Source organism: Lissotriton vulgaris, chromosome 11, assembly GCF_964263255.1.
Source record: "Lissotriton vulgaris chromosome 11, aLisVul1.2, whole genome shotgun sequence".
NCBI lineage: Eukaryota > Metazoa > Chordata > Amphibia > Caudata > Salamandridae > Lissotriton > Lissotriton vulgaris.
Genome location: NC_141699.1, coordinates 858,584,838 through 858,600,403, shown reverse-complemented (window position 1 = coordinate 858,600,403; position 15,566 = coordinate 858,584,838). Strand labels below are relative to the sequence as shown.

Below are 15,566 nucleotides of genomic sequence, written 5' to 3'. Positions count from 1 at the left end.
CACTCCTCTTCCCTCACTCTCTCACTCCCCCTTCCCTTCCCTCACTCCTCTTCCCTCACTCACTCCTCTTCCCTCACTCACTCCTCTTCCCTCACTCACTCCTCTTCCCTCACTCACTCCTCTTCCCTCACTCACTCCTCTTCCATCACTCACTCCTCTTCCATCACTCACTCCTCTTCCATCACTCACTCCTCTTCCCTCACTCACTCCTCTTCCATCACTCACATCCTCTTCCCTCACTCACTCCTCTTCCCTCACTCACTCCTCTTCCCTCACTCACATCCTCTTCCCTCACTCACTCCTCTTCCCTCACTCACTCACTCCTCTCACTCCTCTTCCCTCACTCACTCACTTCCTCTTCCCTCACTTACTCACTCCTCTTCCCTCACTTACTCACTCCTCTTCCCTCACTCACTCACTCCTCTTCCCTCACTCACTCACTCCTCTTCCCTCACTCACTCCTCTTCCCTCACTCACTCACTCCTCTTCCCTCACTCACTCACTCCTCTTCCCTCACTCACTCACTCCTCTTCCCTCACTCACTCACATCCTCTTCCCTCACTCACTCACTCCTCTTCCCTCACTCACTCACTCCTCTTCCCTCACTCACTCACTTCCTCTTCCCTCACTCACTCCTCTTCCCTCACTCACTTCCTCTGCCCTCACTCACTCCTCTGCCCTCACTCACTCCTCTGCCCTCACTCACATCCTCTGCCCTCACTCACTCCTCTTCCCTCACTCACTCCTCTTCACTCACTCCCATCCTCATTCACTCACTCACTCACTCCTCTTCCCTCACTCCCCTTCGCTCACTCCCCTTCGCTCACTCCCCTTCGCTCACTCCCCTTCGCTCACTCCCCTTCGCTCACTCCCCTTCCCTCACCCCCTCACTCCCTCACTCCCCTTCCCTCACTCCCCTTACTCCCCTTCCCTCACCCCCTCCCTCACCCCCTCCCTCACTCCCCTTCCCTCACTCCCCTTCCCTCACCCCCTTCCCTCACCCCCCTTCCCTCACCCCCCCTTCCCTCACCCCTTCCCTCACTCCCCTTCACCCCCCTTCCCTCACTCCCCTTCCCTCACTCCCCTTCACCCCCTTCCCTCACTCCCCTTCCCTCACTCCCCTTCCCTCACTCCCCTTCCCTCACTCCCCTTCCCTCACTCCCCTTCCCTCACCCCCCTTCCCTCACCCCCCTTCCCTCACCCCCTTCCCTCACCCCCCTTCCCTCACTCCCCTTCCCTCACCCCTTCCCTCACTCCCCTTCACCCCCTTCCCTCACTCCCCTTCCCTCACTCCCCTTCCCTCACTCCCCTTCCCTCACTCCCCTTCCCTCACCCCCCTTACCTCACCCCCTACCCTCACTCCCCTTCCCTCACCCCCTTCCCTCACCCCCTTCCCTCACCCCCTTCCCCACCCGCCTTCCCTCACCCCCCTTCCCTCACCCCCCCTCCCCCCTTCCCTCACCCCCCTTCCCTCACCCCCCTTCCCTCACCCCCCCTTCCCTCACCCCCTTCCCTCACCCCCTTCCCTCACCCCCCTTCCCTCACCCCCTTCCCTCACCCCCTTCCCTCACCCCCTTCCCTCACCCCCCTTCCCTCACCCCCTTCCCTCACCCCCCTTCCCTCACTCCCTTCCCTCACTCCCTTCCCTCACTCCCTCCCCTTCCCTCACCCCTTCCCTCCCTCCCCTTCCCTCACCCTCCCTCACTCCCCTCCCTCACTCCCCTTCCCTCACTCCCCTTCCCTCACTCCCCTCACTCTCTCACTCCTCTTCCCTCACTCTCTCACTCCCCTTCCCTTCCCTCACTCCTCTTCCCTCACTCACTCCTCTTCCCTCACTCACTCCTCTTCCCTCACTCACTCCTCTTCCCTCACTCACTCCTCTTCCATCACTCACTCCTCTTCCATCACTCACTCCTCTTCCATCACTCACTCCTCTTCCCTCACTCACTCCTCTTCCATCACTCACTCCTCTTCCCTCACTCACTCCTCTTCCCTCACTCACTCCTCTTCCCTCACTCACTCCTCTTCCCTCACTCACTCCTCTTCCCTCACTCACTCACTCCTCTTCCCTCACTCACTCACTCCTCTTCCCTCACTTACTCACTCCTCTTCCCTCACTTACTCACTCCTCTTCCCTCACTCACTCACTCCTCTTCCCTCACTCACTCACTCCTCTTCCCTCACTCACTCACTCCTCTTCCCTCACTCACTCCTCTTCCCTCACTCACTCACTCCTCTTCCCTCACTCACTCACTCCTCTTCCCTCACTCACTCACTCCTCTTCCCTCACTCACTCACTCCTCTTCCCTCACTCACTCACTCCTCTTCCCTCACTCACTCACTCCTCTTCCCTCACTCACTCCTCTTCCCTCACTCACTCCTCTTCCCTCACTCACTCCTCTGCCCTCACTCACTCCTCTGCCCTCACTCACTCCTCTGCCCTCACTCACTCCTCTGCCCTCACTCACTCCTCTGCCCTCACTCACTCCTCTTCCCTCACTCACTCCTCTTCACTCACTCCCATCCTCATTCACTCACTCACTCACTCCTCTTCCCTCACTCCCCTTCGCTCACTCCCCTTCGCTCACTCCCCTTCGCTCACTCCCCTTCGCTCACTCCCCTTCGCTCACTCCCCTTCCCTCACTCCCCTTCCCTCACTCCCCTTCCCTCACTCCCCTTCCCTCACTCCCCTTCCCTCACTCCCCTTCCCTCACTCCCCTTCCCTCACTCCCCTTCCCTCACTCCCCTTCCCTCACTCCCCTTCCCTCACTCCCCTTCCCTCACTCCCCTTCCCTCACTCCCCTTCCCTCACCTCACTCCCCTTCCCTCACTTCACTCCCCTTCCCTCACCTCACTCCCCTTCCCTCACCTCACTCCCCTTCCCTCACCTCACTCCCCTTCCCTCACCTCACTCACCTTCCCTCACCTCACTCACCTTCCCTCACCTCACTCACCTTCCCTCACTTCTCTTCCCTCACACTCTTCCCTCACACTCTTCCCTCACACTCTTCCCTCACTCCGTCTCCCTCCCTCCGTCTCCCTCTGTTGCCCTCCTCCCTCTGTCTGTCTCCATTTCTCGGTCTCCATTTCTCGGTCTCCCTTTCCCTCCCTCTCCCTCAGTCTCTGTCTTCCCTCCCTCTCCCTCCCTCCCTCTCTCTGTCCCACTACCTCCCTCTGTCACCCCTTGTCATCTCACCCTGCCTGTGTGTCACCTGGGCTGAGACCGCTTCCCCAGCCTGCTTCCCCAGCGCGCACAGACACACAGCCGCACCTGAGCACTTCACAGGTCTTCAAAAAGACCATTTGCATGTGAATGGGGCTTTGCTGTATTTCCCCTCCTCTTAGCGCCCCTGCAGCTCCACTCTGGCCTCGCTGGAATTAATCGCACGGCCCCCACAGAGCAGCAGAGTGTTTGCAGACACTCTTTGAAAACACGGGTACGATGTCTCGTGGTCCGCGGGCCGCCACGGAAGGCTTGCCGGGCCGCTGCCGGCCCGCGGGCCATACTATGAGTACCCGTGCCTTACACCATTCAACCATTCCTCTGATCTTCGGGAATCTCACCTAAAGACCATGATGGACTGGTACCTCCACCCCGCTAAGCTCAAGCAGATCTTTCCCACTGCTTCCGACAGATGCTGGATAGGGTGCGGGTTACTGGGAGATTTTAAACACATTTGGTGGGATTGCCGGCCTATTCGCCCCTTCTGGGAGGAAATCCTTGCACACATTAAGGAAATCTTGGGATACTCTACTCCAACCACCATGGCGAGGGTTCTTTTGGGTCTTCGCGATCCTGCTTCAGAACACCAGACACGGACAAAACAATTTGGTGGCTATGTATAGGCGCAGCTAAGGTAACCCTAGCGGCTGCCTGTAAAAAGAGGGCTGCACCAGCCATCTCCTTGTGGCATTCTAAACTGTGGAGACTCCTCAGTCTGGAGCGTATGTCTGAGATCTTTCGGGACGACTTTAAGAACTGTGAATTCAAATAGGGTCCTTTAGTGGCTTTCCTCTCGCGAGGCTTGCCGTCTGCTGTATGCCCTTCATCCATTAGGGCTCTTCACCTCTTTCAACTATAATTAGCCATATACTATCACTGTCTGACCTATTGTTTGCATGCCGCCACAGCCATTGTCAGGGAGGGGGGATTGCTTTCCTTGTTTATTTTTTTTCTGTTGGAGTTTATTTTTGTTTTCTCATCCGTGGGTATTGTTGTTATATTGCACCGATCTGTTGGGCGCCTCCCTCTGCAGGGGTACTCGTTATTCTTCCATTTGCATCAGAAATTGGGACCTCTATTGTCATTTTGGATCCTACTGCGCATTATTGGCGACCACCCCCACACCCTGTTTCTATGAGGAACTGTGACCCTTTTTTGGCGCCTCGCTGCCACCTGGGGTGGATGGGTGTAGAAGGTTTTGGTTATTCGCTACTGTTAGAATTGGGGGTCTCTGGTTGGCGCAGGTATGTACTTGTGATAAGCAGGGACCCTCTCCTCTAAGTCAGGGCACAGGATTCCCCTCAAGAAATCACCTCTGCTTATCCTCTAGGTAGTGTGGCGCAAGCAGTCAAGGCTATTCCCTAGAGTAGATGTAGTTAAACATTTGCAGTATCACACACAATAACCATCCACCCACCACACAATGACACCAGACTGTATTCTTGTAAAAATATATCTCCTTTATATATATGTACTCTCGGCAGTTTTGTAAATACAGTCTTGTGCAGTTTAAAAATGGTTCCAGTTACTCTTAATCAGGTTGCCACCGTTCTCAGTGTCAAATTCAGTGCGTTTTTGTAGTTCTTTGGGGGTTTGTGCGCTTCCTAGCCCCTCCGTACGTTTCTGGCTTGTGATACGGACTCGGCCTGCCAAAGCTCACGCTTCTCGCGTGAGACACGTACGGCACGGCTAGGTCTAACACTGAGTATGAGTCGTACTTCTGTGTGCTACTCGTACAGGAGGGTGCGCAGGCCACGGAGCGTACAAGGGGCGCCTCGGGGGACAAAGAGCGGTGCGAGCCTCGCTGAAGGGGCGGCTCGTACCGCGGCTCGAGTCACACGCTGTGGGGCTCCCGGGGCTGCAGAGGGACAAAGAGCGGTGCGAGCTTCAATGGCAGGACGGCTCGCACCGCGCACACACACAGTACCTTAGAGATCTTGGGAGAGGGACGAGACGGCAATGCAGGGGTCGGCCCGAAGTCCCGCGTCGCAGCGTCATCCTTGGCTGCTGCGAGCGGCGGCTCGGGTTGGGTCTGAAGGTCAGCGTTGCGGCGCGGGCTGGGTCAGTCGGGCAAAGCACCTCAGGTCCGGGAAAGAGGGGGGGCGGGTGCCCCGGGCAGCAGAGTGAGGCACAAGCAAAGCCTTGATGAACATAGGGGGTGCTCCTTCTTTCCCCACGCCGCTGTACACGAACGGCGGCGGCTGGGGCTTTCAGGCAACTTCTCCTTTGAAGCAGGTGGCAAAAGGCAATGTCCGGTCTTGCGGTGCAGTCCGCAGTTAGGCAGGCGGCCGTCACGGTGCTCGGGCCAGCGAGGCTGGTCTTTGCGATGTCAGCTGGGGCCTGCCAGGTAGCAGATGCGTTGCTCGGCGGGACGGGGGTGCCCAGGGCCTCTGAGGGCGCAGCGATTTCTTCACAGCGCACTTAGCTTTTCCTCAGGAGGGTTACCAGGCAGATGCAGATCTAACGGCAGCTTCTTTTTCCAGGGGGGAGGGTAGCGCCCACTGTTCCTGGGGCGCAGTTCAGGGAGCAAGTTCAAATAAAGGAAAGTCTCTTCTAGTCTTTCTTTTCTCTCCTTCCAGTAGCAAGGCACCCACCACAGGCCAGTCTCTCAGGCTTAGAGACAGTACACCTCCATGCAGCTTTCCTAGGTCCTTCTCTTCGGGCAGAGTTTCTTCTTGGCGTCAACAGGATCTCGTTTCTTAGGAGCAGGGCTCCTTCTTTTATAGGACATTTCTTTTGTTCTTTCAGGCCAGGGGGGCCTTTGCATAGCCTAATTCAGTTTTGAAGCACTCTGTAGTGCTGTTCCTGGCTTTTCCTTTCAGTGTGAGGGGCAGGCACATCAGACGCTCCGCAGGAGGTGGAGCCAGCATTGTGATGACAGGGGCAGCCAGGAGTATTCTGTTGACAGTCCTCCTTCTTCCTGGGCCAGGTGTCGGGCTGAGTCATCAGTCACTCTCCAGGAGGTGGAGCCAGCATTGTGGTGGCAGAGCACAGCCCTATTCAGAGTCCAGGGGCACTCCCACCTCCCACTAAGGTGTAATCATTGCATTCACCACCTGTCATCCCCCAGCCCTGTCACTCACACAACCCAGACAGCAGATACGCAGAGGCGGGCTGAAATGGTTAGGTAAGCAAATGCTCACTTTCTAAAAGTAGCATTTGCAAACACAGGATATTAAAATAAACTTTACTAAAAGAAGTATTTTATTATTCTGAGTTCAGGCATACTAAACTTGACTTTCTACCATGTTCCCTGAGCCTGCTGGGATTATAGGGTGTAATAATTTCAGCAGCCCATCTTGGCCTAAGAGAACAGGTAGCCTTACAATAGTGAAACACGAAATTGGCTGTAATTCACTATTAGGACATGCCACACACATCAGGGCTTGCCCTACCTTACAATTACAATGCACCCTGCCCTAGGGCCTACCATAGGGGTGACTAATATGAAGCAAAGGGAAGGTTTTGAGGCGGGCAAGTGTGTGCACTTGCCCAGCCAGCATGACAGTACCAGACTGCACGCAGGTTCTGCAATGGCAGACCCTAGACACACTTTAAAAGGCTGCTTCTGTGGGTGGCGCAACCAGCGCTGCACGCCCACTAGCAGTATTGGCATTTACAAGCCCTGGCACTCCTGGTGCACTTTACTGGGGACTGACAGTAAATCCAATGATCCAATTATGGAAATCAATCACATATACACTTTACATTGGGAGCACTTTCACTGCGGCACGGATTGGCCGTGGCGCAGTGCCCTGAGTGGCGGACACCAGCAAAAAAAATTTGAGGCACATCAGCAAAAAGTGGAAGGGAAACTCATGCCAAGGTGCCAGGTCTAACAGCTACTTACTTTCACCATATTCGGAGATCCCCTGTGAGGGATGATTGGATGGCTTTGTTCTGTGTTTTCTATTATGTGACACAAAACAAATAAAATATCTTTGACAAAAAAGTAACTTACCTGCAATTTTACAGAAAATCCTACACAAAGTATATGTACTGTATTCTGAAAAGCATTGCATTATCAGTAACACTACTGTAATCAAAGTACATTTAAAATTGCAATTCAAACTTTTTACTAACTACATTACTAATGTAAAGTATATATTGCTTACCTGTGCCAGACTTGCTTGGTTCAAGAAAATAATATAACTAAAAGAATATTTTTATACAAAAACAATTGTTCTGAAGTTCAGTCTTTGAGGTTGTGAATTCATTTGCTGACTGAGTGTGTACAACAACACTGTCCTCTGATAAAGCCTTGCTGCTCGACCACACTACCACAAAGAGAGAGAGTGAGGTGCTTTCTACTTTACCTCTGCCTACCTTTTGGGTTTCACTGGATTCTGTGAACACTATACCTCACTTTCGTATAGTGTATACAGAGCCAGCTTCCTACATTATATGACTCCACTGACTTCACAACCTGAGTCGATGTTATCACTGAGTCCTAAAGCGCAGTCTGCCGGCCTGCAGAGGTACTGCTGAAAAGTTTAAGGCTCCAGTCTGCTGCCTGGGGAGAATTCAGAAGTTAAGGAATCTGCGGCTATACTGTGTCTGTACTAGATAATGCATTACCGATGGTAAGAAAGTTGTTCATCCAGGTGGGTTTACTTGCTTTTCTCTGACCTCCACTGATGGACACATTTTCATATGGTGCTTTTGCAGTGTGAAAGTGTCCGACAAAAAAGGAGGCAGTCAAAAGAAAAGTGTACTCTGTGCTAATTTTGGGCTTTCACTCCTATCCTGTTATTTTGCAAGCCTTAAACCCTGGTCATTCGATTGGTACATTATGAAGTCATGAAACTCGCTGGTGACATAACAGTGAAGGGGGGTGGTGGTATGAATTAACTAATTTCTTTGCAATTGTAATGTGGATGTTAACGTAAACTCTTAAGACTTATGAAAATAACACGCTTATTGGCGTAAGCAGTAATGGACTTTTGTTTTTTGTTTTACATCTGACCCCACATTGCTTCTCTCTCCTCTACCAATCAAAAGGGCTTGTAAAATTGATTCATACATACATTGTTAAATGTACATAAGGTGATCATTTTCATTTTCCAAATATTTTGTTCTAGCTCCAAAAAGACGTCGCCCAGCTCGTTCAATTTTTGATGGCTTCAGGGACTTTCAGACAGAAACTAGTAAGTATGTAACACTAAAGATTCTTCGAATGAACCCTTCTCTACTCCCTTCCTCATTTTCAATATTTTTGCATGCAGTTGTTTACTTTAGGGGGTAGACGGGCCATAAGTGAAGAGATATTATGAATGAAAAACTGCATCTGACATCTTACAAAGCATGGAGAAAAAAGACAACTTGACTGCTGATTCGGTGCTGACCTCAGGTTAAATGTAGACCTCCGAGAAGGAGGAAGCTGTGATGGTATGCATCGATCACCTCTACACTGCTAAGATTCACTCTCCGCTATTCATGTTGAGTCTGTGCTGTGCATTCAGACATAATTAGAGCATGTCCCTCATTGTGACTGTTTCTCATTTTGGTTTTGGAAATGCTCAGTGTTCCTTATTTCTACTGACCTAGTTTGTTTTAATGTGGCAGTTGAATTTTCTCAGCTGAAGTAGGAGCCTCATTTCACATTTCAGTACATTTTATTAAGAAGTAGGAGTCTGCTTATTTTGCTTGGAGTCTATATAGTATGTAGCATGTGTATTCTAATCTATGTAATAGCAGACAACAATCTGTAAACACTATACTTCAGATGGTCTGACAAGAATTTTGGTACAAAATGAACTAACAAATGTGGACAGTCACCAGTTTCAAAGTAGAATAAAGTGTTAGAAATGAGCATTGGCAAATCCATTTGTTAATCTGTATACAAATGTATTCAAATTCAAAAAACTTTATTCGGTATATTTCAACCATAAAAGTGCATTAAAACATACAATACATACATCACATTTCAAATTTCATTATGGATCCAGAAGAAAGAGAATTGCATACATTAGTTCATTCATTGGTCCAGACAGAGACGTATTCCATATGGCTTTATGGAGCCATTCTGCCTTTGATACGTTTTCTTGATTTCTCTAGAAACAGAGGTTTTCTAGATACTCTGGCACCAAGGTCAATATGCTAACCTGCATCAGATGTACTGCAACCATTCCACAAACCTCTGAGCGATATTTGAGCGAGATGTGTTTCAGGTAATAATCAATTCCATGAGACGTTGTAAGGAAAGGTGGTGGAATCCCACACCTTCTTTCCTTAAAAATTACATACTCAAGAACATGAGAGATAGACTTAAAACATTTATTTAAAATCAGAATCCTAATCTAGTACACACACATGAATTGTAACCATAATGTAGACCAGCAGCATTGTTTACTATAAGTGTGAAAAAAAGGAACCACTCCGATATAGTTGCTTTTATTAATTTTTAGCAGTCCTACGCTCATTTCACTATTTTTTAGCGCTAATCTAATTCTAGCACAGCCGAAAATATCATTCATGCCCTCATCACTTGTAGACTAGACCATAGAAACACCCTGTACGCAGGGATTAACATATCTTAGATAACAAATGTGAGGTAGAAGGTTTTAATTGGTCTGTCACATATTCTGCTTCTCAGTACATAAAGAAGTTAAACAATGTGACGTCCAAAGTATTACCTCTGTCTGAAAGTCAGGTGAGGTTCAAATCAGAGGTGCCCCATACCCATTGTCCTAATGTATAGCATTCATATTTATTAAGGGCATCCCAAAATTAGGATTTTGTCCCCTCACTCACCTAGGTGGCAGGCTTTATCATTTGGTTCAGTTCCACGCTAGGTGGACCCAGCAGTGCCTAGCAGGCCCTTCACTGAGAGAGCGAGAGAGAAGTGCCGCTTTTACTTCAGTCTCTATGTGGCACCCTTGGCCAAGGTGATCCGATCCTATGGGTTCGATGTAGTGTCATACGCTAACAATACCCAGCTACTGCTCACCCATGGTCCAAATGAAACCGACACTAGATTGATTTAAGAACTGCAGGACTCCTATTAACAACTGGATGGAAACCAACCATCTCCAACTTAATGCCAGTAAGGCTGAGGTCATCCTCTTCGGGAAGGCACATGAATTCTGGTCCAACGACTGGGGGCCTCAGAGCCTTGGCCCCCGTCTATCTTCTAAACCCATGGTGCGGAATCTTGGAGTAAAGATCGACAATCAGCTATGTATGAAAGATCATGTAAACCATATGATGAGTACCTGCTACGTATTAATGCATAGCTTACTTAAGATCTTTTAATGGATCCCAATAGAATCAAGGAAACCGCTTGTCCAGGGTCTAATCATAGGTAGGCTTGACTACGGAAATGCCCTGTTGGCTTCCATTAATTGAAGATCTCAATTCCAGACTCTCTAAGTCGTGCAGAACACTGAAGCCAGGCTTATGCTAAATCTTCCATCACGGTCCCCGTCTGCACAGAGTCTGAGAGCTCTTCACGGGCTTCCCATCAGGAAGCTAATCCATTTCAAGGTCATCAGTCTGGTACATAAGACCATGTATGGAAACGGGCCAAGTTACCTTGCCAAAAAACCTCAACAGGTACGTACCTAACAGGACACTCCTGTCAGGAACCAAACTTCTTCTAACTCCCCAAAGGATTCGTATCTCCAGGAATGGCGGTAGATCATTTTCTCATCTGGCTCCTGCCTTCTGGAATGAACTCCCATTGCAGCTCTGCATGATCACGGGGCCATAACCAGTTCCGTAGGAGGCTAAAAACATGGCTTTTCTGAAACCTAACATGCACTTGCTTTGTTCTGTTAGGATTGATTCCAAGATCAAAAACAAACCAGAAGACCAATAGAACTTTAGTTGGTCAGTGGTTCCTATAATCTTGTATGCATGTTTCGCGCCTAAGGGTTCCCAGACAGACCGTGTGGTGTTTCTTCAAGACTGTATCTATGTTCACCCTACCTTAAACTATGTTAAGATGCTCCTACTCTGTATGTGATCTCCACTAGACAATTGTTAATTTCAGACTAGGGTCTCCCAATGTGTATATTCCGCCATCGGATTGGGAGTAGCTACTGCCATCTCAACCCAGACTCTGTTGTGACTGAGGTCTGTGACAGCAAGTGTATGCAGGCAAATCCATTTCAGCGAACTAGTACCACCCCAGAGGACCTTGGGCCGAAGAGGAAGTGGGAAGTTTCTGTAAAGGACCCCCAACAAGGTGAGACTTGACCAAGGTACTAGAGCAGTCAATGCCTTAATCTTTTTCAATCTGTTGCATCCAGTTATCCAACAAAATATTCCATATCTTGTCTTAAATTGTTTCTGAAGCCATTTGAACCAGAATGCAATTTTAACCAGAATCACTCTGAAGAACGTGTTACCTCACAATTACTCCAGTTACCCTGCTCTGACGGCCATGACACACCAGTATCACCCTTGGATGGTAGCCCACTTAGCCAATCACTTCATTAACCCTCATCAACAAGTCACTTTAAATTTACCACTCAAGAAGTCACTTAATTTACTACTCGAAGTCACTCAATTTAGTCTCTTAAGCCAACTAGTCTGGTTAACTTCAGCCACACACCTGGCTTCTAGTTATTCCAGATATTCATTTGGCATCCCAATAGCTGTGCAACCTTGTTTCACTCAATACTCTCAACCAGTTACATGTTATTCCCACACTCCCACAAAAGTGCAAATATCCCCCACCACGTAGTCATATGATTAACCAGTCATTTCAGTTACCTCTAAACTCCTATTTCTGCCAGTTTCAACACTCAACACTGTACCTCCTTTCTAATCACCTCTCCTCCACTGCCATAGCTATTGCTTTTTGCAGCTGATAACCAACTGGATCTAGGGAAAGAGCCTGGTTCCTTCCTTCCTTCCAGTGAGTGTTGAACACAAGTCAGCATTTCTCATCATTGCTACCTACAATGTAACCAAAGAACTGCTCCCCTCATCTGAAGTGTGCAGTGCCATCAAGCACATGGCTCGGAATAAAACTCCGGGGGCGGACGGGCTCCCTGTAGAGTTCTATGCACAATACATAGATCTTCTTGCCCCGCGACTCCTAGAGGTCTATAAGGAGGCTAAAGAACTAGGTCATCTACCTTCACCAACAATTGGTCTGGGTTCAGTCTTTGAGTTTGTGACATCATTTCTTGCCTGAGTGTGTACAATAAATGCTTAACACTACCCTCAGATAAAACCTTACTGCTCGCCCACAGTACCACAAATAGAGAGTACAGTATTATCTTTTATCTCTGTAAGCCCTTGTGGATCCACTGGACTCTGTGCACACTATACCTTATGTTGGCATAGTGTATACAGAGCCAGCTTGCTACAGTTGACCATTATTCCAGGCTCAAACTCCTCTTTTTCACCTTGGACTTTGATCTGTGCTTGGGGCTTTACACACACCCATTCAGGGATTCCCGGCATGGCTGCATGTGTCCTTAGCTTTACCTCAGCCCAGGTCAGATCATTCCCTAGTAGACATTCAACAGCAATTGCAGAGGACACAACCCCCTTCTTTTGGCCAGTACCCCTCCCTACTCCAAAGGTTCCATTGCCATAGAATGAAACTTGGTCACATTTTCAGCATTGGTGACTGGAGATGCCAGTTTTTCAGACACTGTGGTGACAATTGCACCTGTATCTCTCAGTGCTTCTACTCTGATACCATTAATCATAGGCTGCTGTCCATGTTAGTGGGCCAGATAGCCAGGGCAGGTACATCCACCCCACCCTCAGATTAGGGTAGCTTCTGTGTGCTCTATGACCTGGTCAGGGCACACTAAGATTCCCATCTGGACACTCACCACTCCAGTAGTAGCCAGAGGTGCACTAGTGGAATTCTTTTTGGGATAGGCAGAGTCTCCAGTTTGTTTTCCATTGGCTTTACAATTGAAACATCAAGCCTTTTTGGGTTCCCAGTTCTTACCCTGGTTCCCACCTTTGGTCTGGGAAGTGTCTCAGAGCCCACTCTCCTGAACAGGCTTTTGGGGGCCTTTAGAAGACTTTGTTTTTATCTTTAGAATGTTCACCATCTTTCCCTTGGAGAAGTGTGAGGGGGCTCATCAACCCCTTCCTTTTGGTCTCCCCCCTCCGAGACTTTTTCAACGCCCTAGTCTTGACCCAGTGGTCAACCTTCTTACCCCAACTCCTGGGAAGTAATCAAACCTAGGTCCACCACGTATTGATGCAACTTTCCAGAAATACAGTTACTTATATAGTAAAATACAGCAGTTTCATAATTTAATTATAAATGTAGGAGAGTAGGATCTGCTTCCTATGGTTACCCCCACATTTTGCTGTGTTTCACTGGTTTTTCGACTTTAGTCTGGCTGTGGCCCTGCTAATCAGGACCACAGCCTAGCTGTTATCTCTCTAAATTGATACCATGTACTTCAGGTACATACCAGATTAGTTACTGGATCACCCTTGTGAGCCCCTGTATATGGTACCTTAGGTACCCAGGGCATAGGGACCTCCGAGGCCTACCAGGGGCTGAAGCATGTATTGTGCCACCCCTGGTTAGCCTTCCAAACGGACACCACAGGTCTGCATCTGCAGCCTGGGTAAGGTGGTGTAATCACTATATGTATATATATATATATACAACTCCCCCAGTACAGATTCGGACACTATCTTCCCCCAGGATACTACTATTCTTGCCCCTCACACTTCCATTGACAAATGGGACCCGATCTCTATAGAACTTTTCTTTAAACTCATGGCCAAAATTAAATCTGGCTCCCCACTTGATGCCATGCCCCCTCAAATTCTAAGCACCCTTGACACTTCCGCTCTTTTACCTATCCTAGCCCTCTTGAATGCATCTCTGTCGGAAGCCATTGTTCCTGCAGCTTGGAAACACGCCATGGTGGTTCCCCTTCTCAAAAAAACTAACGCCGATCCCAATAACCCCTCTAATTTCCGTCCCATATCCCTACTCCCTTGCCTGTCCAAGGTATTAGAAAAACACATTAACCTCTGTCTCTCCTCTCACATCGAGGCCACGAAATTTTTACATCCTTCCCAGTCTGGCTTCAGGGCTGGATTCTCCACCGAATCCACCCTCTTGGGTGTCACAGAGACTATCAAACGGCAGGTGGATAGAGGGGAGACGGTGGCGCTTATCCTGTTGGACTTAAGCGCCGCGTTCGATACCGTCTCCCATGACATCCTCCTATCCACCCTAAAGGCCGCCGGTATCCATGGCACTGCCCTGGCCTGGATCGCCAGTTTTCTGTCCGCACGCACCTTTCAGGTCTTTTCCTCCACTTCTTCCTCCACTGCCCTCCCCTCCCCCCACGGTGTACCCCAAGGTTCTATCTTAAGTCCTCTTTTTTTCAATATCTATGTTAGTCCTCTCGCCTCTCTGGCAGAACAATCTGGTCTTTCTATTTTTTCATATGCGGACGACACCCAAATCATCTTTTCCCTCTCCTCCAATAAACACGCCCCCATTTCATCTCTCCGATCTGGGCTCACCAATATTGCCAACTGGATGCAGACCAATAAACTAAAACTAAACGGCGATAAAACCGAACTCCTTCTATTCGGTCCTGACACCACTCTCTGGGGCCCTAAGCACTGGCCTCAGCAAATGGGTCCCCTGCCGGTTCCATCTACCAAGGCTCGCAACCTGGGAGTTACATTTGATGACCAACTGTCCATGAAGCAGCATGTTGTGAAAGTCTCAGCCACCTGTACAAACATCATGCGGTGGCTGAGAAAAATAGCATGGATGCTTCCGCCAGACACTCAAAGAACTGTGGTCCAGGCCTTAGTAACCTCCAGGTTAGACTACGGTAACGTACTCCTCCTTGGGGCAAGCAAGGAGGTAACACGTAAATTGCAGGTGGTGCAAAATATGGCAGCCCGCCTGCTCTGCAACCTGCCCAGAACTGCCTCTGCCACCGTTTCCCTGCGCAGCCTTCATTGGCTGCGCATCGAATCAAGAGCGAAATTCAAAGCCCGCTGCTATATGCACCGGATAAAAACAAGCAACTATCCCCCCCCCCCCCCCCCCCCCCCCCTCCTCCTATCTCTCCATTTTGGTTCAACCGTACTGTCCAGCACGCACCCTCAGATCCTCCTCTCTTGGCACCTTCTCAGTGCCCCGTTTCAAACGCACCAGAGTTGGTGGTCGCTCCTTTTCCTATCTGGCGCCATCACTCTGGAACACACTCCCCATCTCTTTGCGCTTTGAAACCTGCTACCTGAAATTCAGGAAAGGCCTGAAAACCTGGCTGTTCTCTGCTTAATCCTCTCCCATTTTTCTGTCTCCCTGCTTCTTTTCCTCTGTCAGCGCCGGGAAACCCCTGGGTATCTGCGCGCTTTACAAACCCAAATATAATAA

General features: G+C 49.4%; 1 protein-coding gene across 1 annotated transcript in view; it reads left to right on the top strand.

Annotated features, from left to right (window-relative positions):
- UBXN7 (UBX domain protein 7) overlaps positions 1 to 15,566 on the top strand; it is a 684,054-nt gene that overhangs the window by 186,513 nt on the left and 481,975 nt on the right. Inside the window, exon 4 of the mRNA XM_086943995.1 lies at positions 8,305 to 8,370. Coding sequence (XP_086800121.1) covers positions 8,305 to 8,370 — 66 coding nt within the window. The remainder of the gene's footprint in view (positions 1 to 8,304; positions 8,371 to 15,566) is intronic.